This window comes from Lethenteron reissneri, chromosome 10, assembly GCF_015708825.2.
Source record: "Lethenteron reissneri isolate LAM-NWPU_2019-01 chromosome 10, ASM1570882v1, whole genome shotgun sequence".
In the NCBI taxonomy this organism is placed as follows: Eukaryota; Metazoa; Chordata; class Hyperoartia; order Petromyzontiformes; family Petromyzontidae; genus Lethenteron; species Lethenteron reissneri.
The window spans coordinates 9,419,424-9,440,937 of record NC_083788.1 but is presented as its reverse complement, the minus strand read 5'-3'; the positions used below and the strand labels follow the sequence as shown (position 1 = coordinate 9,440,937).

Below are 21,514 nucleotides of genomic sequence, written 5' to 3'. Positions count from 1 at the left end.
CAAGTTGTCAGAAGAGAGCTTGCAGAAATAGATAGCGGGCAGTGCAGCGCAGTGCAGCAAAATCCATTATGATACTCTAACGTATGTAATCGCAGGTGTCGGGGGGGAAGGACAACAAACTAAACACAAAAATCTGCTCTAAAAAAATTATTTTAAATCTACCTTTATACTCCCCACGACTGTTTCCGCCACTTCCACCGACCTGCACTGCCCAGCATGGTGAAGTACGGTCAGATAACCCCCGGGATTCACATTGCGTGGCAAGGCCCTCGTCCAGCAGTGCACGGACAAAAAGGATGTGCATGTGCACATTAAAGACGGAGGGAATTTAGACCAAAACGTTCGTTAGGCATATGTGCCGGGCACTTCATTTGTCACGAGAGAGACAAGGAAATGATGTGGGGCTACCTCAGGGACCAGTGCTCGGTCCTTGCTGGCCGCGGAGTCCTGGCACCCATTGTGCCCCTCCACCGCTTTCTCCTTGCTCGCAGCACCACCACCACAGCCGCCCCCGCCGCCACCTCCACCGCCGCCGCCGTCACCGCTGCTGCTTGAAAAGACACTGGGCGTACACGGCGCCTGTCGACATGACAGCATCAAATCAGAGGTGGCCGAGGTAGCCAGGTGGCTCTCAAGAGGATAATGCCGGGTCAGAGAACGGAGCCGGGCACGACTGAAATGCTGATCCGGTAAGCCACCCGCGATTAAACAAGGATCTCAGGTTTGCAAGGTGAAGGTCCCAGTGCGGTCACCAATGTTATCATACAAAAACCCGTAATGTTAAATGCAGCTTTCGCTTAATTTGGCATATTTCCAGCTCTGAGGAGTTCAACATTTTCACTTATAATTACCATCTGGTGAATGCTTCTATAGCAGAGTACTTGTGAAATTGTCGTGCGCTTGGTGTGGAAGATAGGCAATTATAAGGAACTCAAAAGTCGTCATCTTCAATTTCCCGAGGCTATCCTCTAGCATAGGGAGATAGACTGCTTTAATTGATAGAAACATGGGAATGAGAAAAGTGGTTGGGAAGCACATGGCATTGCGCCACAAGTTGGAATCCCTCTATCGCAATTTAGAGATCAAACCACGTTCCTAAGAGTTTCGACACGACTTTTTTTTTTACCACTGGGATGATTGGCCAATGTGTGGCGTGTGTGGAGAAATTTAAGTACAGTACCTGAAGTGAGCTCAGTGGATTAAAATTCGAAACGCAGCGTTTCCAGGTCAAAAATATATCCCCTCTAGTATCCAATAAGTGATGTCAAATAGCGCTGCCACAAAGGTTGCGGTGACGTTTGCGGTCCGTTTCAAAGTGGCCGAACGCGTTTGTGGCCATGGGCCGCATGAAATGAAGTCACGGGCCGTGTCCAGCCCAAGGAGCCGTGGTTTCTCCCTCACCTCTGCTCTGATGATGCTCGTTGCAATTATTGGCAAAACGTCACTTAAATTCTAAATGTTGTGGTTTTATTCTCCAACACATTGGCGTGCTCAACCAGTAACGAATTGCCACGTTCTGTTCACGTGACAAACCTTACTAATTGGCTGTGTCGGGTGGTGGCGGGTTTAACGACACATTAATAATTACGCACTCTAACCCCAAAAAAACCACCATTTTGGAAAGTATTGGTCGTGAAAGCCTACTGCGCGTTAATATTGCTCTAAGTTAACCTACCAATGTGCACTCAGCTGTCAGCTGGGGAGAGGGGGGGAGGGGTCAGCACTCGCCTTGCTGCCGTGTGCGTTTGCGCCGTCCGAGTGCGGCCGGGGGGGTCGCGTGGCTGGCGCTGCCTCGGTCTGGGGGTCCTGGTCGGCTCCGGTGGCCGCTGCTGGTATTGTGGGGCCCGCGGGGGCCCCGGCCGCCAGAGTCTGGCCGTCTTCCAGGAGGTGGCTTGAGGGCAGGGAGCCGCCCTAGAGGGAGAACGGACGACACCCGGGCTTCTTAAAAAATGCGTATTGTTAAACATTAAAAGGTGGTGGAAACTCTCCATTCTTATGACAGTGCAGAGGTCGCAAACGGGTTTTGATTCCTTACCCGTACCCGGCCGCACCAGGGTCGCAAACGGGTACCCGTACCCGTACCCTACCCGTACCCGGCCGGGTACGGGTAGGGTACAGGTATGGGGTACCTGATTGCGACCTCTGGGATGAAGCCATGTTGCAGGCGCGGGTGGGTTGATTCTAGGAACTTGAATTGTCAGAAGAGACAAGACGTTGGGAAATGAGTGACAAACAGTTACTCACCAGTGACTCACGGCCTACCCGTACCCGTACCCGGCCGCACCAGTCGCAAACGGGTACCCGTACCCATACCCGGCCGGGTACGGGTAGCCGGGTATCGGGTAGGGTACGGGTATTGGGTACCTGGTTGGGACCTCTGTGACAGTGACCAGTCTTTCATTGGCTCTCCGTCAAGTAGTGTTCATATTCTACCAAAGGGATGACAGGCTAAGTTGATCCGGCCAGGATTGTAACTTTTAATCTCACAATCATGCGCACGTGTATTTATCTCATTTGCCAATTATTTGATACTGTGAACAGGGCCGCTGTTTGATTTCTTCAACGTGAAACCCAAAAAATGTAATTGCTCTAATTATGTACGTGCCTTGGCTGTCTTGTACAGTGGAACCTGAGATCACAGTTCACGGTTTAATGAAAAACGACTTAAAAAATCAGTCAGGTCAGCCATTACAAGACTCTCATGACATCACTGGTTTAATATTTATCTGCTTTGGGTGTTCACCTTGTGTCACGTGGATGGCATTTGCTAATAAACTAACTAAACATCGCCGTGTTTTGGCTACAATACATTATGTCATTCCAGTGGCATTACTACAGTGTTGTCATGGAATACATGAAGCCTGTGATTATTAAGTCTTTATTTCTCATTCAGCTTCATTCACGGAACCTGGAGTATGTTTCTACAAAACGTTATTGTATTTTTGGTTGCAATATTTTTTATAATAATGGTATTTATCCAGTAAGAGCTCACCAAAAGTCTCAAGACTCAATTTCAGTAGGACCCTGCATGGGGATGTTTTTGTCAATTCCACTAAAGAGTGTTTAGGCTTCATGTGGGAGGAATCCATAATACCTGGGAGAAAACTCGCGCATACGAGCGGGTTAACATCCACATCTCTGAATATATGGATGGACGAAATAATCCATTGTACTGTGATGCTCCGGCCACCTTTCAACCCAAGTCTACAACACCTGCTATTGCCACGTGGCCTTCCTAAGCGAGGCTCAAACCTGCCTAGCTTCCCAAATCTGCCGAGATCGGGCGCACTCAAGAGTGACCTGGTGTGGGTATTATGTGTGCTGCGTTTCCGTGTCCATGTGTGTGGTTTGAGTGTGGCGTGCATTTGGTGTGAACGTGCCGTGTGGTATGCGTGCTGCGCGATTGCGGTGTGTATTTGTGCGTGCCGTACGCTGCGCGCAATGCTACCTGCGTGCCGTTGTTACTTGGTGTGTATGTGTGCATGGTATCTGTGTGTAGTGCACCTAGCCTGGCACAGGTGCCGTGGTGATGTCACCGCCACTCGGTGGCAAATTGCGGCTGTTGTGTATATGTATAGCGTGTGTGGTACAAGTCTAATCGTGCCATCATCACGTGCGATGTGCGGTGCATGTTTGTGTGTCTTTATGGTATCCGTGTTTTTGTAAGGAGCAGTGACGCAGCGGTTTGCGCATTTGCACTACGAACCCAGCGACCCCAAGTTCAAATCCCGCTCGTGACAAAAACCAGGAGCGATTATTTGACTCAGTCTTAAATAAGTATCTGGTGCATTCTGCAAACATCAGTCCTGAGGAGACAAAGGCGGCCAGGCATGGTGCTGGCCACCCACCCTCTCGTCTACAGTAACCGGCATCAATAGGTATTCGCTCACAGCACTTGTTCCAACAGTTTGTGAAAGGCTCTATGGGGGATCTTTGATATTTTATCTCTAAAGGGTATCCGTGTGTTTTTGTAGTGTGAAGTAAACTTCAAGCTAAACTATTTTTATTTGACCAGGTAAGGCCCACTGAGCTATACAGCTCTTTTTCAGAGGCGACCTGGCCACAAATGATAGCTCAGGCGTCAGGGTCGAAATCGAACCCACGACCTCCTGCATACCAGGCGAGGCAGATAACATCTCACCCCACTGGGGCGCAGTGTACTCTTGCAAACACAAAGACAAAGATCCCCGTGTAGCCATAACAAACTGTTGGAGCAAGTGCTGTTAGCGAGAAGCACCTCTGAAGGTCAGAACGTCACAGGAAGGGGTGGGTGGCCAGCACCACGCCCGGCCGTCTTTGTCTCCCGAGCGGCAATGTCTACACACCGCACCAGCTACTCATTTGAGGCGGAGTTGACCTAGGGGAGGCCCAGGATCAGTTCAGATAATGGTCACTGGTAGTGGCCGTGAGTGGGAATTGAACCCAGGTCGCCGGATTAGTAGTACAGCACGCTACCACTCACCAAAGACAAAGATCCCCCGTATAGCCTTAACAGAATATTGGGCAGGTGCTGTTAGCAAGCACCTCCGAAGGCCGGCACGGCACACGAGGGGGTGAGTGGCCAAGACCACGCCCGACCGCCTTTGTCTCCCTAGTGGTGACGTTTACAAAACCACACCAGGTGCTCATTTCAGGCCCAGGACCGGTTCAGATAATTGTTACTGGTGTTAGCCGTGAGCAGGAATCAAACTCGGGTCGCCAGGTTCGAAGCACAGCGTACTAACCGCTACACTACCACTCACCATACCCTGACACACACACACACACGTGCGTGCCGTCATCACCTGGTGTGCATGCAGGGCAAGCGGCTCGTCTCCCCAGGGTGGGCTCCACGGGTAGAGCAGACAGCCCTGGCTGGAGGACAGCACCGGCTGGGAGCCCTCGCGCCAGCTGGGACGCGCGTCCTCATCCCGGTAGCCAGAGATGAGGAAAGTCTTCATCCCTGCACGCGCATGCGCGCACACAGGCATCGTTTAGTTGGCTAACGTACTCAGTTTGTACATGTTGTGGCTTGGCTCTCCAACACACCGGGTGCGCTGTACTAGTGACGAATTGACCACGTTCTGTTTACGTGACAACCCTTACTAGTTGGCTGTGTCGAGTGGTGGCGGGTTTAACGACATTCATATATTTACGCGATCTAACCCAAAAACCTCGATTATGAAGGCATTGTCTAGTTGGCTAACAAGCGTACACTGTGCGTGCCGGGCGGTGGTGGCTATGCACGTGGCCTGTGATCGAGCCAGCATTGCGGAGGCAGCGAGCATTAGTGGAGCACACAAATGTTGTAAAACTCCCTTCCTGTTAGCATTCGGGTGCCATACCCTGGCTTGCCAGGAGAATACGGTACAAAGAAAACGTGGGCTTTATCTAATCTATCTGTATGGGATAGAGGATTGCCCCCTCGCACGTGTGAGTTTTCTCTGGGTGGTCCGGTTTCCTCCCGCATGTAAACACTCATTAGAATGGCCATGGTAATATATAGAGGACTGCAGAGCTTTACAAATTGTTCGTGTCGGTTCACCGCGTGGCTGCTGCCTGCTTATCTGTGGTTCTTTGCACTTGGGCTGGAACAATTCTACGAATTCCAATAAGTACCAATAACTCTATTTTTCGATTTAAAGCTTTCGTGACTGCAGGGATTCATCTTCTTGGTTCTTTCGGTAAAGTCACATAGAAGGGAAATAATAAAATAATAAAAATAAAACATAATAAAATAATTCTCACGTTTCGGCCACAACGCAAGCAGCCGTCCTCAGGTGAAGAACAGGTCTGTCGGGGAGACAGCGTCTGAATGTTGTCTTCCCGACAGACCTGTTCTTCACCTGAGGACGGCTGCTTGCGTTGTAGCCGAAACATCGTGAGAATTATTGGTTTATGTTTTGTTTTTATTATTTTATTACTTCCCTTCTACGTGACTTTACCGAAAGAACCAAGAAGAAGACCAATAACTCTGTGAGCAAGTCAAGTGGCTGCCCGATTGATACACTTGCCCCCACCAGAGGAACGTCGAATATCCGCCACTGGCTCAGGGCTGTAAACAGGAGATGAACACCACCTCAACGTAGGCGGAAAATCACTTTGGTTTTGTACCAATTCACCACTCCACCTTCCACGATTGGGGGGTCAGGATTCAATTGGAGAATCAATTAATGTTTTGTCCATTATTAACGCCACTCAACTAAGGAATTGCCGGTGCCACTGGTGGGCTGATGAAGGCCTTGGCAGATGAAGTTTCCCCACCCAATGTGTCAATTAAAACCGCTTTGGTCAGAAAGGTATAACTGTTTGCGGCCCATGTGGGTACATTTTGCATCGTGCTTTGAATCGACTGGCTTGTGAACACATATGTGAGCTAATGATTGTCCGGGTGTGTTTCCATTCGGTGTCCATTATGTAACCACGTGAGAATCTTTGAGGCTTATATTTTGCCAGGAATACCTGATGCTCGTCTGTTCTGTATCGTCTGTCCAGTGATCACCTCCATTCATCATCATTATCATCAACAGCTATGCTTAATGCACTGCGAGCTGAAAGCAGCGCATGGAATTGTTGTGCACTGCAGCGCCTCTAGTGGCTGTAGGGTCCACATTAATTACCGACTACAATCACCCACAAATGTCTGTCCGTCCCGCACGTGACGTCACTCCACATGAGGCCCACCCCCTGCGTGACGTCACTGCACATGAGGCCCACCCCCCTAATTAATTAGTCATGAGTGGGTGAATTTTTACACGAACGCAGAGGAAGGTCGAGCTGAATTAAATAATTTATTACGCAAAGCCGCTTCTAATATGACGTTTCTTTACAGAAAGTTACGGTAAAAAATAAATCTACGCAGCACAGTGCTACATCCGTGCGTGACGTCACTGCAAAAGAGCCCCCCCCCCCTTCATTAATATTCATGCCCGCATGGAAATTTACAGTAACGCACAAGAAGGTCGCGCACTCCACATGCCGCACCCCTCCCCAATAACCATTAGCGGGTGACGTCACTCCACATGCCGCACCCCTCCCCAATAACCATTAGTGGGTGACGTCACTCCACATGGGGCAACCCCCCCCCCTCATTAATAATCATGAGCTGAACAATTTTTCTTTTGAATGTTTCAGATTTACTGCAATATACACCTATCCTTGGACGGGAAAAAAAGCTAGTTGCATAGAACGTATAACAATCGAAAATAATACATTGCTAAATGCAAGATTGAATGCATTCGTGCATGCGTGCATTGTGACGGTAAGAATCAATTTCAATTGACGTGGACCGATGCATTGTTACACTATGAATACACAGGTTCGTGGACGGATATTCAAGCAAGGCAGAGCTCTGTTTATGCCTCCTTCCACTAACTCCGCCAAGACGAAGCGATCCGCCAGGCTTAAATATCCCTCCACCAACAAGTGAATGCCACCAATACTGTACCTCGACTCACACACCTCATGCTTTTTCATCGACCAATTTATACACGTACCCATTTAGCCACGTAAAGCACGCAAGGAGCACTGCTCTCGTCAACACACCCGTCTACCTGCCGACCTTCCTGCCACTGCATTCACTCATCACACACACCTAACTATTCAAACAAACAAACCATTCATACAGCCGCGTTAACGTGCACAAAGGCAGGACCCAGGAGATGGGCCGCCACACACACACACAGTTAGACCGGTAACAGGGCGGCACCACCGCTATTTAAAATAAGACCACACAAAGAAGCCTACACAGCATGCGCCAGGACAAGGACACTCAGTTACAGTAACAGGACACTGCCTGCAATTCCAGGCCGTACGAGCTCATTGCAAGCTATAGGAAGGACATTTTGTCTTGTTTCGGCAACCAAAGTCATCGCACGGCTGACTCTGTAAACTAAACACGCCATTAGTTAGGTGCTTTTACAGCGGCGAGGTCGCTGTACCAGCAAGAGACAGCACAGCGTCCAACGAGAGCCATGTGCTTGAAACGCTGTATGTCTAGAGCCTCACGAAAGTTGGGAGAAAGCGGTCAGATAATATAATTGGAGGAGGCATTGCGTTTGTCCAAGTCAGCAACAGTTAAAAAATATATCTGCAATCATCTCACACATATGGATATATATGGAAAGAGGCGGGGAGATGGGGGGGGGGCTGCTAGCTGGCATAATTTGTTCGTGGGATGCAAAAAGAACCACAGCAAATGTAGAATCTGCATCCCGCGTGGAGGGCGCATGCCTCCCAGTGTTCCCAAGGCTTCTGCAAGCCAAGAGAGGTCACATCTGTAACGCTTGCCAAATGTTTTTGAATTATTCAGCCTTATTAGTACCTGTGACCATAAAAGGAGGCCACCGTCCAAGAGAGTCACGCTCGTGATGTGGATTTTTTTTTTCTTCGTAAAACCTTATTTAGAATCACTTTCATTTATTCTTTATTTTCTTCGACGTATTTTCGTTAGGGCGGTCGGGGCATGCGAGATCTGTGTAGTCGCACGCGCGCGTCACGGGCGGTGGGGAATTTACGGGGGGTGAGATTGCTGCTGGGTGCGTCACCTGCACTTGCCCATCAACAACTGCGCTGCAGTGCTGTCTCTTCTGCCGTTTAACACGTAGTTCTTTCACGACCAATATTATATCCATAATAAAGGGGGTATTTTTTTTAGGTTAGATCGCGTAAATATAAATGTGTCGTGAACCCACCACCAGCTGACACAGCCAATTAGTAAGGTTTGTCAAGTATACAAAACGTCAGTTTAACACGTAGGCTTTTGCGACCAATATTATTCATAATCAACGTTTGTGGGTTTAGATCGCGTTATTTATAAATGTGTCGTAACCCTCCACCACCCGACACCGCCAATCAGAAAAAAAAGTATCACGTTGACAAAAGACAAATAGTTCACTTTTTTAGCCCACCGGTGTGTTGAATTTAGTTATTACTTCAGCACACCGGTGTGTTGGAGAGGAAACACAACATTTACGATTTGAACGCGACGTTTCACCGGCGATTACAACCACATTTGTCAAATGGATTATTTTGCAATTCGCCTGATGAAGCTGGTTGTAATCACCAGCAAAACGTCGCGCTCAAACTGTCTCTTCTCCTATGCAAATGTTCCACTGGTGCAAGCCAATGCCAATGGGGAAGGAATACCTAGATAATGTTGGCTAAACTATTAGACCGCTCCCCCTACCCCCCTCAGGCCATTCTCCAGAAGAGTTTTTTCTGGGGGGTTTTGTTTTGTTTACGTGACAAACTTCACTTATTGGCTGTGTGAGGTGGTGGCGGGTTTAACGACACATTTATATTCGCGCGATCTGACACAAAAAACTTTTATTATGAACATTGGCCGCGAAAGCCTAGGTGTCAAACTGACAACCCCTTCTATCCGCACAACACACATGATATACTGAGAACCCACGGCCTTTATCACGGCGATGACAACTTTAGGCGGTGTTGCAGAGCAGATTAAGATGCAGTGGGGTTTCCTGATGCCTGGGTAAGACCGACACTAATACTGTGTGCTCTGCTCCAGCTAGGAATGATGGAACCATCCGATGTGAAGCCGGTGTGAAAGACCCTATGACATGATTCACAAGAGCAGGCCCATTTGTATACTGGTTTCATAAGCCCACATGGCAACATGTGGGCGTATTTCATTTATACCTGATGATGATTGCTTGTGTTGCAATCGAAACGGTGTACGCTATTAATTAATTATTTCCTCTTTATACGTGACTTTACCGAAAGAACCAAAGAATAATTCCTGCAGTCACGAAAGCTCCAAAATTAAGATTGCCCACATGGCATTTTTGAATATAAACCAGTTTAACTATTTTATTATAAGTTACTAAACATTTAGGTATCCCTGACAAAATATAAGCCTCAAAGAGTTCTCACATGGTTATATAATGGACACCGAATGGAAACACATTCGGACAATCATTAACAAACATCTGTGTTTACAGGCCAGTCGATTCAAGCACGATGCAAAATGCACCCGCACGGGCTGCAGACAGTTATTGCTTTCCGAGCAAAGGGGTTTTTTTAAGCGACACATTGGGTGGGGAAACTTCATCTGCCGAGGCCTCCATCAAGCAGACCAGTGGCACCAGCAATACCACAGTCGAGTGTACGGACGTGTCGCTCGTGGTGGTGGTGGGGTAAAGTGTGCGAAGGCCCTCCCCACCCACGCCGGTTGCGAGCAAGCCCTTTGCGTGAGCAGGGTTGACCCCTGGCTGTAACCCTCACCGAGCATAAGGGCTGCAGGGAAATATGAAGGGCATCTGTCCCCCGGGGATGATTAAGTGGGCGCCGAGTCTTCGCCAGCGGGTGGCGGTCTCCGGCGAGCTCACTCGCTGGCCACTTAGACGTCGGGTGAGACATTTTTGTAAAAGGAGGCAATTGAACCCGGGTCACCGGCCTGTGTAATGGAAATCACGCGACGCATACAAGTACACCCGCATTCATGTACATGTACTCATTGTAGCATCATCATTAGCCACTGCTGGATGAAACCATCCCCATACCGTGTTGGTCACAGGGGTTGTTTGACTATACATCAGAATGCTGGTCAGTACGAATCGATAAAGGAGGTCCAGGATTGGTTTAGACATAGCTCTCCAGTGATTTGAGGCAAAGCCGGATATCGGCACTAATCGCTACATCACCACTATTCCCTTGTGGAGTAAATGTAAAATATTTAATTGGAATTGAACCCCTTGTGAGTCGATCAATTGTCCACTTAGCGAGCAATGAATTGTCTGCAATTAAGCGTTCACCTGCAGGCAGTTTGCGAGCGCCTCTTTTAGTCTCGTATTTGTAGAAATGTTTTGTAAGGCGTGACGTTGTGAACGTACACGTGATTTGTTGTGAAATTTATTTTTCCTTAAATTACGGCAAGATATTTACGTATTTTTTTCCTGAATTACAACAACAACGAGGAGCCTTGGTCCTCGCCTGCATATGTAATAATATTGCCACCTCAAAATTGGCCTCTCACGTTAATATGACAAACGACACAACGCCACAACATGCTATTTATACGGCATTCAAAACGGAGGGGCCTAATAATATCTCCTTGCCGACAGCATAACAAAAACAAACACATTCCTGCGGAGGGAGCTGGTAGGAACGTTGGGTTGCTCGGTCAATGGCCAGGGTCAACGGCGGCGTGGTGTATTCCGCAAATATGCCCGACTGTGAGGGCGGGCACAAGCCGGCGTGAGTAGGTTAAACGTTGAGTTTTATAAGGGCACCACGGGGTGACCAGCCCCTCCTCACCCAGCCCCACCCCCCACCCTCCCCACCCCCCACCCTCCACACCCAGCCCCTCCCCACCCTCCCCTCTCCAGCCAGCCCCAACCCCTCCCATTTTTGGATGCACGACGGACGGACACAATAATCCCCTGTGAGCTGGTGTAACCAGGTGGTTCCTACCAGTAAAACACGGGGTTTATAGCGCTCGTGGAAACGGAGCAAACACAATTAATGGCGGAAGAGAACCAGGCTTAACCCAATCCTGTGCCACCGTGTTCCCACACTCGCACACAATGTGGCACCCATGCCACGGGGAGTCATTCCTGGCTCCCTGAGAACACGAGCTTCACTTTCAAAAAGTAAAAACCAAAAAAACAGGAAGCCCCATTGCAACAGCAGGCACCTCAAACGTAATTTCGGAAGTGTGGGTAAGAACCACAGATGGGCAGGGTGTAAGGGAGAGGTGTGGAGTGTGCGGCATGCGTGTGTGTGTGTGCACGCTACTTGCGTGAACAAAGCTACAGGCCACTCAAAATCGTGTGCGTACCTCAGTCGGAGATACCTGCCTTCTCCTCTGCTGCACTTGTTGTCTAAAACAATCTTCTCCTTGGCTGCATGTACGGCTGGCTGTCTCACTGTTTAAATCCAAGCTAAAAAATATATTCTTACCCACTGCATGTGCTCGTTTACATTACACATCCCCGCTTGCAAACAATACACTTGCACCACCAACCATTCACACAGGGCGCCGTCTTCCCCCTGTTCTCAGCACACTCGGTTTCTCCGCGACGAGGTTCAAAGAAAATCAAGCTCCTGAGCCAGCGAGGGGCGAAAGGTGCGGACCTTGAGTGACACCTTCAACAGGCGGCCGCGCTGGTCAACACGCGCGAGCGATGAATAAATCACAACGCAACCGCAACACCCCATGAATTTTGCATGTGGAACGCGGAGGGTCCACCGATTCTCCGAGCCCAAGGACAAGATGTGGTTAGCAGCAGCAGTAGTAGTAAGCAGCACCACCGGATTTAAAAGTGGTTGCTCATTTTCCTTGCCCAAACAATGTTTGTTGTTTGTAACACATGCATGTACGTTGAACTTCTTTCGCACCATACGTAGCTAACCGTGCTAATCGGAGGTGCTGAAGGACAACAAACTAAACACAAAATCTGTTTTAAAGAATTTAGTTTTCTAACTCTGATCTGCCCCGACTAGACATCTGCGAAAAATTACTTTATAACTTATCAGATTCCTCCAGTATCAATCAATATTCTGATTCTAGATTAAAAAGTGGTTGCTCATTTGCCTAGCACAAGGTAGATCTCATCCGAATCCACAGTCACACAAATGAAGAGAAGATCAGGAGTAAAAAATGGCCTACACTCTATAAATTATATCACGGAGCCTTAATAATGCCTACTTATGAGAGTGGCGCATGACTGCTTGTGACCCAGTATACAGGAGGCAAGGGTTGGTGTATCACTCAGATATGTGAAACTCTAAAACCCAGTGGGGCTTGCAAGGCATTCAGGAAAAGCCAATAGATCAAGTGTATTTGTGAACCCATCTGTGTCGCCCTCTTGAGTATTACGAAGTCATGCGCTTGAGTTTTCTCTGGGTACCATTGTTTCCTTCCAGATGCAAAAACGCTCCAGGCGAAACATCCCAATTGCCGAACCCGTACCGAGTCTTATGACTCGGTGAGACTTTCCTGAACGATTAAATTCAATGGATCTTCTTGTTATTACAATCATCTATACTTTCCAGCAGAGTGCAAATGTTTAGTGGGCCCTGGATTTTAAAAGGCGAAGCAGGCGGGATTTGCACCGTCGAACACTCACAATGTGCCGTCAGGTTTCCCAGCCGACCAGGCAGCTGTGGCCGTGGCGGGTGTGCAGCGAGACGTGGACAAATAAACAACAGACGCCGCAACACCCAAAATAGGCGAGCGGCACATGACGTGTTTGTGTGAACGTGCGCGCTGGGGCTATTCTCACAATTCCCGGACCGCGGCATGGACAACGTGGACCCCTGAACCCTACCACTCCCTGTTCTCTCCCCAGAGAGCTGGGCGTGGAGGGGAGAAGGGTACACACGCACGCACGTGTTCGCTCGTGCACACACACCGACAGTCGCACGCCCTCACGCACATGCAGGTGCAATTGCACTCGTATACAACCAAAAAAGACAAAGACCAAGATCCCCCACATAAGCCTTAACAGACTGTTGAGGCAAGTGCTTTTAGCAAGCACCTATGAAGGCCGGCAAGGTACACGAAGGGGTGGGTGGCCAGAACCACGCCCGACCACCTATGTCTCCTCAGTAGTGATGTTTTTACACACCACACCAGGTACTCATTTGAGGCTGAGTCTACCTAGTGGAGGCCCAGGACAGGTTCAGGTAATTGCCACTTGTGTTGGCCATGAGCGGGAATCAAACTCGGGTGCTGGGTTCATAGCGCAGTGCTAAATGCTACACTACCGCTCCCCACTTATATACAACACCATAACACACATACAGACACGTTCGCAGAGGAAAGGATGCACACGCAAGGGAATTAGCATGCATCTATGACCGAGTATGTGCATATGCACATGCACGTGAACACGTGCATGAACACATGCTCAGTAGCCCAGCCAATGGGCTACTGAGTAGTGCATCCCAGCTGCAACATCCCCAAAAGAATGTACTAACACTCCACAAGTGCAACATGAGCTCTGTGCTGGGTGGCGAGGGCTGGACAAAGGGGCACGTGGAGATGGAAGGAGTTGGGATGCAGTGAGTCCTGGGCCGTTTCCCCTCTCCCGAGGGCAGTGGGTTGGGGTGGTGTATTTATGCGTGCATGTGTATATGTCTGTATGTGTGCATAGTGGGGAGCGATAGTGTAGCGGTTAGCGCGCTGCGCTATGAACCCGGCGACACGAGTTCGATTCTCGCTCACGGCCAACACCAGTGACGATTATCTGAACCGGTCCCGGGCTTCCCCTAGGTCGACTCAGGCTTAAATGAGTACCTGGTGAGGTGTGTAAACATTGCCACTAGGGAAACAAAGGCGGTCGGGCGTGGTGCTGGCCACCCACCCCCTCGTGTACCGTTCCGGCCTTCATAGGTGCTCGCTAACAGCACTTGCCCCTACAGTCTGTTCAGGCTATATGGGGGATCTTTGATGTGTGCATGTGTGCATGTGTGTAGAGTGCAGTAGCACCGTGGTTCATGGACTACGAACTCAGCGACACAGCGACCTGTGTTCAATTCCCAGCCACGGCTGACAATAATGGTAGGTGGTGTCTGATCCGGCAAGGCTTCGGTGGTACAGCCATGTGATGCGAAGTGAAGAGTCATCAGTGGCCAAGACTGCCATGCGTATTGAGCCAGAGGGCCGACGTCCACGCGGACGTCCGAAGAAGCGATGGATGGATCGAATCAAGGAAGACGTGAAGACGGTCAACGCATCCCCTGAAGATGCCCTGGACCGAGCCAAATGGAGAAGACAATGCCGAAAAGCGGACCCTGTGCCACAGCGGGAACAACGCTAGGAAGAAGAAGGTGTCTGATCCGATCCTGGGCCCCTAGCCTTTACCAACCCACACTGACCGGCATGGTGAAGTATAGTTAACACCACCCTCATTTCCAATATGGTGTGGGGATGCCTTCATTCAGCCACTCCACCTCAACGTGCACCAGTGCACCATAAAGGCCTTAATTTAATGTTCGCTAACAGCACTTTCCCTGGTGGTTTGACTTAGCTATACGGGGGTCCTTTGTCTGTTTTGGGTGTGTGCGTGCACTTGTTTAAAGTGCCGCCCTTGATGAGTCGGCCCTGTGGCGTGTTCGCCCGTGCCTGTTCAGGGCAGGAGGATATGGGGGGGGGGGGGTTCTAATAGCCCCATCCAGTCAAGGCGACGTACGCTAACCCCCAAGACTTTCATATACGCACTCACCGTCAAGGCAAGTGCAGCTTCCACTGTTCTTTTTTGCTTGCCTGGACTTTCGGGATGAGTTTTGGATTTTTGGAGAATTTTTTGGGATAATTTACATTACTTAATCGTCGCCCCTAAACCGCATCCACACAAACCTTGCCAGATGCGGCTACCTGATGCACAAATGCAAAATTAAAAACTCTCCAGCGTGCGACTGTGCTCATCCAGAACAGACCATACAACAAATAACGAAGCAATGCCCGACCCATAAATACAAAGGAGGCATTACAGCGATACACTACTCTGCTGCTCCTAAAGCGGTTGTCTGGATTGACCACCTGAATGTGAAATTGCAGTTGAAGCTCAGCATCTACATCAGACATACGAAATAAGAAAAGTTCATAATTTAACGTGTCCTCGTGTTGATAAAAGCGGTACCACTTGATGCCAGGTGATGCCACTTCTGGTGGAGAAAACAAGGAAGTGACATCATTTGCGAGATCTTACTTCCTGCGACATCATATTTACGGATCAATCACAAATAATGATTTTGCTTTAACGCATCTTAAATTTCATATCAAGGCCCAATGTTTGGATTGTTCAGATTAATCTGACAATCTGTATCAATCGTTTGCGATGTTAGCCGTGGCCAGGAATTGAACTCAGGACACCAGGTTCATAGCTCAGTGCGTGAACCACTATGCCACGGTGCCACTGGCTAGCTTTGATTGTTATCGAGCACCCATTAAGATGTTAAACATCTTCTTGGTTATTTCGGTAAAGTCACGTAGAATGGAAATAATAAAATAATAAAAATAAAACATAATAAAATATTCTCACGACGTTTCGGCCACAACGCAAGCAGCCGTCCTCAGGTGAAGAACAGGTCTGTCGATAAGACAGAGTCTGAATGAAACGTCTTATCGACAGACCTGTTCTTCACCTGAGGACGGCTGCTTGCGTTGTGGCCGAAACGTCGTGAGAATTATTGATTATCTTTTATTTTTATTATTTTATTTTTTCCATTCTACGTGACTTTACCGAAAGAACCAAGAAGATGAATCCCTGCAGTCACGAAAGCATTTAAATCGAAATGTTAAACATCAGCACCATGCCTGATGACCTCCGTCTCCCAAACACTTGTCCCCTCAGGTCACTCCCTTGAGTTCCAAAATGGTGAAACAAAATTAACTTGATTCTTGAACTTATAGATGCTCTGCCAAAACGGATAATTATATCATTGTAGGCCGGCCTCGTCAAACTAAAGGGTGCCCGGAGCCAATACAGACTACCCACGTTGTGCATGGCTGGCAATGGAACGGAGTGGCAGCATGCAGAGAGCATCAGGCTGCCGCTCCCAGCAACAATACACAAAGACAAAGATCCTCATTATAGCCTTACCATACTGTTGTGGCAAGTGTTATTATTATTCACGTATTTGTCTCCCCAGCGGCAATGTTTACACACCACACCAGGTACTAATTTGAGGCTGAGTTGACCTAAGGGAGAGAGACCCAGGACTGGTTCAGATAATCGTCACTGGTGTTGGTGGCCGTGAGTGTGAATCGAACTCGGGCCGCTGGGTTTGTAGCACAGGGCGCTAACCAGCTGCGCCACCACTCCCCACAACTCACGCGCGCACACACGGGCACACAAAGATACCCCGTGTCGGCTTAACAGACTGGAGGAAAACGCCTACACACACACATGCACGCACGCACACATGCATGCGCAAAAACCCCACCCCAATTCTTCAACCTCCTTAAATTCTCTTCCTTCTCTCACATGACCCAGCCGCCCACTCACCACACACCACAGTCGGCCACAACAGCCTCTCTCTCCTCCTTCTGTTACAGCCCAGACATAATACCCACTTGCCGCTAAGTTAATTCAGCACAAGAGCCATATTAATTGCTGGCTTTACAGCACATTATGGATTGAAGCCCTGTGGCCCTGCATTGTTGTATTGATGGGTGGAAATTGTACAATTGCAAGGGTGTAATTTATATATGGTGCAGGGACCAAAGTAGTGTGTTAACGTTAAAATGAACTCCGCAATGTTAACAGTCGATAACTTTTAAATTACCCATCGCTTAGTTTCCACCTCTTTGACAAAAAAAATTGGCCAAATTAACCGATTACATAACCAAGATATTTTGCGTGTCATGAATGATGCACCGTGACTGTGGAATTATCTGCCAGTACATAAAGTGTCAATTAAGTGTATCAAATATTACTCAATAATTATAATTAGATTTTAGTCTGAAGCTAGGTCAATGAAGCAAAACAAACACTTGTGCATGTCCATCTCGGCGCAAGCAACACGCGTTGTATGGAGCAGCTTTGAGGGTCTCTCAAGATGTTTGCTAAATTCTCACAATCGCCGAGGAACCATAGACGATTTGGAAGGCAGCAACAATTGTGCAAGTTCTGCAGCCCTCTAGATGCGAACATGTTTTTAGCACATTAATGAGTGTTTGCACGTGCTTCTGTTTCGTTCTGTTGAAGACCACTCCAGACTGTCAGTTCATAAAATAATAATTTTATAAGGAATATGTTGCCAAAAATTTAACTGAGCCAATGACGCTGATATATAATTATATGTTTTAATAATATACAATGCCTTCACGCACATGGTATCTTCAAAGAAGAGCATGGACTACAAATGATTAGGACATTCAAAATGCTAGCAAAATCCAGACACCTTTTCCATAACCAATTGTCCATCAATGCCAAAGTAGTGTCTCTGATGGCTCATCCATACATCTCTTAATCTCCTAAACACATTGATAATCCAATGTGAGATTTAGGATTTTTTTAATGTAAGGTATAGATATAAAGTAATGTTGACGTGATGATGATCGTGCATTGGTGATGAATGAATGAGTGTACATACGAGTGACATCCTGTCTGCACCACCATAGGCCTCTCTCATCCTCTCTTCGCGCCTGCCGGCAGACGTGACCTTGGGAGTTTGTCCGGTCGGGAATCCTGGGGATGTGCACCGCCCATCGGAGTCGTTCCCCTTGAATTATTATCCTCCACGGACTCCGCTCTGGCACGTGCTGGAGCCAACAGTTTGCATTATGTATCACGTGTGCATTAAGACGCAATTATCCAAATATTGGCAAGTGGAATGATCAACCACACACAAGCACTTACGCGTACCATGCCGAAAGGGATTCTACCTAGGTAATACTTGCATGCAACAACAAAGACAAAGATCCCCCGTGTAGCCTTCACATACTGTAGGGCCAAGTGCTGTTAGCGAGCACTTATGAAGGCCGGAACGGTACACGAGGCGGTTGGTGTCCAGCACCACGCCCGACTGCCTTCGTCTCCCCATTGGCGATGTTTACACACCGCATCCGGTACTCATTCTGAGGCTGAGTCGACCTAGGGGAGGCCCATGACCGGTTCAGATAATCGTCACTGGTGCTGGGTTGCCGGGTTCATAGCGCAGCGCGCTAACCGCTACACTACCGCTCCCCACACAACAACGTGCACTGTAGGTTACGCAAACACGTATAGCCCGATGCCAATACACTGCTGTATGAGAGCCTCCGCACGCAATGTTATTTGACCACTACGCTGGTCATACTTCGCGGAAAGTATCCGCACGCACGGTTACCAACGGACAATTAAGAATAGCCCATAGTCTGACTGCGGTCACCAATCTGAAACCATGGTCTACATCGTAACACCACTTGCCCATGTTGGCCATTTTCTGGCAGAAACTTCATATTCATAAGGACGTTGCTCAATCTGTCCACTGGCTGTTCACCAAAGTTAGACATGAACGTATAACAAAATAAAGCAGTTGAGCTTGATTCATGATCCATGTGAAGGCTCGCTTTACCAGACCCCTCTTTCCTCTCATCCACGCTGTGTTCACCTGGTACACCGCAGGACAAAACACTTTTCTCGCTCAACTCTTTCTCTTTGCCCAAGACCTTGCAATAATCTTGCTCAATGCAATAAACGTGTCAACTCTTATCGATGACGGCGGTGATAGCGCTGTTTGTTGTCGGCCTCTTTATGTTTGAACACTTTCGGGCCTGTGCTCAGCAACTGTATTTTAAAACATATCCAAACATTGTTAACGAAACTCTTCACCATGCACAGGAAGAAGACGACGACGACGTATCGTCACAGATAGAAATGCATTTCGGCAAGAAGACCCCTGCACGACGCGACCTCGCACGCCCCCCGTGGCTGCCGGCAACGTGGCGGGGGGGGGGCAGCCGCACGTGACATTGGGCATCGCTTGAGGTGAAACGGATACCCCCCCTCCCCTCCACTGACCACCATCGGCTCCCAAAAAAAAAGACACGTGCCACGATCAGACCCGCTTCACGAGCCACAAATATCTGCGGGCACAAACGCCGCATTAACCGAGCGGTGCTCGCGTGTGCCGCAACTCTCCAGGCCGGGGGGCAGCCAACGTTCTCGCGTGGCGCCACGGGGTACCGCGCTGTCTCCGCGGACGAGATGCCAGGCTCACGAAGGCAACTGGGAACATGGGGGGGGGGGCGGGAGAAGTGGGCGGGGGGCCGCTTTGCAACTTCAGCATTAGGTTTGATGAGACCAATCGGGGGGGGGGGGGGGACTATTTTTTAATGAATAAAAAATGCATTGACGTGACATCCCAATATAGAATCCTGAAAGAGAGTAATGCGTGAAAGCTCAATGAGAACTTTCCTCGATAAATCAATTGCATTTTAATGTTTATTATTCACTGGCTTTTGGGATGCTGCCAAGGTGTACCGGTGAGCACACTGGACTTGCAATTCAGAGGTCGCTAGTCTGACAAATTTCCCAGCGCAGAAGTTGAAACAGCGCAGCAAGATTTTAACAAAAATCTGGCCAGTGTGGATGAGTAGGCTAAAATACCTTCTGGAGAGTACAGTGCAAGGCAATCACGGAGGTGCCATGCTTCATGGAGATTTGTAAACATTCAAATAACACAAAAACTCAACTCATTCTTCCAAAACACTGCTTGAAAATATTACGTTTCAGGCATTGCCCTTATTCACGGGAGCTCAATAGAAAGGCCCAAGAGGGGTGACCGCTAATGGGGCTTGATGAGAATTACATTTTAATTCCAGATCTTTACATTAAGAATTTTGTATTTCAATCCTCAATACACTTTGCACCAAATGCATGAGCCAATGGGTGGCTTTGCAGGTCTGAGATGTCCCCTGCAAACGATGGAAGTGAACATCGAGTTGCAATAAGTCTACGACCAACTAACTATGGTCACTTCCGTAACCAAGACATTTGTAAAAAGTCGACGTAATAATACTGTTAATAAAATAGGTATGTATAGCCATTTGTTAATCCACCACTGGATGAAGGCTTCGCATGCCGTGCCAGTCATTGGGGTTGTTTGACCATACTTCACTACTCTGGTCAACGTGGTTTAGTGTGGAAGGCCCACGGTCCGGTTTATATATAAATCACCACTTACGTTTGCTGTGGCTAAGCGAAGCTTAGTCTGCTAACCACTGCACCACCACTCCACGTTTTGCCAAAAATACGTTGTGTGTATAAAACCTCCTGTAAAATACCGTGAACAAGAGCATCCGCGTGTTCCCACAGCACTGCAGCTAAAAATAGAAAGTGAAGCACATTCGAAATCAACTGGGTAAGCTTGCTGTTCCGGCTACGCCAATAAATGTCTACAACTGTTAAGACCGAAAACCAAATATACACTTCATTGTTGACACAGCATGAGCTGTGTTTGCCTGTGTACGGCTTGCTTACAGAGAACGACAACGCTTGCTTTGTGAAATGTGATATCAAGCGAAATGGCCCATGTGACACCAACAGCAAGGGTGCATTATGCCTGTGGAGTGACATCGCCGGATACCACAATGTTGTGGGTGTAGTACCGCCCCTAGAGGGGCAAGGTGTGCGCTGAATAATAGCGCTGGATGGCACCACGCTTCAAGTGCAGTGCCGACCCTACAGGACAGGGTGTGTGGGTGCCGACCGAAGGATCGGGTTGTGTGAGGTCATGGCACTCTGGTTGACCTGGGAGGACACGTGATCAGTTAAGTTGACAAAGGGGCCCCAAGGGGGGGGGCTAGGGGGGTCACGTGATTGGGACCCAGATCCTTCCCGAGGATTCTGGAAGGTGGACGTGGCCAAGGGCGGAGCCGGACACGCCACAGAGAGAATAAAAGCCGAGGGACCAGGGTTGTTGTTCATCCTGGAAGAAACCCTTCGTCTACGATCTCCGTTCAACGAGTCTCCAACACGTGGTCCCGGGCCCAAGTCATTGGTCCCGGTCTGTAGTAGCAGTTACGTAGTAACTAGTGTAGTTAGCCGGGTGGTTACCACCTTAGGTTGTTATTCTGTTA

The 21,514-nt window shown here is 48.6% G+C and overlaps 1 protein-coding gene across 1 annotated transcript in view; it reads right to left on the bottom strand.

Annotated features, from left to right (window-relative positions):
• ADCY9 (adenylate cyclase 9) overlaps positions 1-21,514 on the bottom strand; it is an 84,228-nt gene that overhangs the window by 26,715 nt on the left and 35,999 nt on the right. Inside the window, 3 exon segments of the mRNA XM_061549119.1 lie at positions 409-579; positions 1,729-1,911; positions 4,785-4,942. Coding sequence (XP_061405103.1) covers positions 409-579; positions 1,729-1,911; positions 4,785-4,942 — 512 coding nt within the window.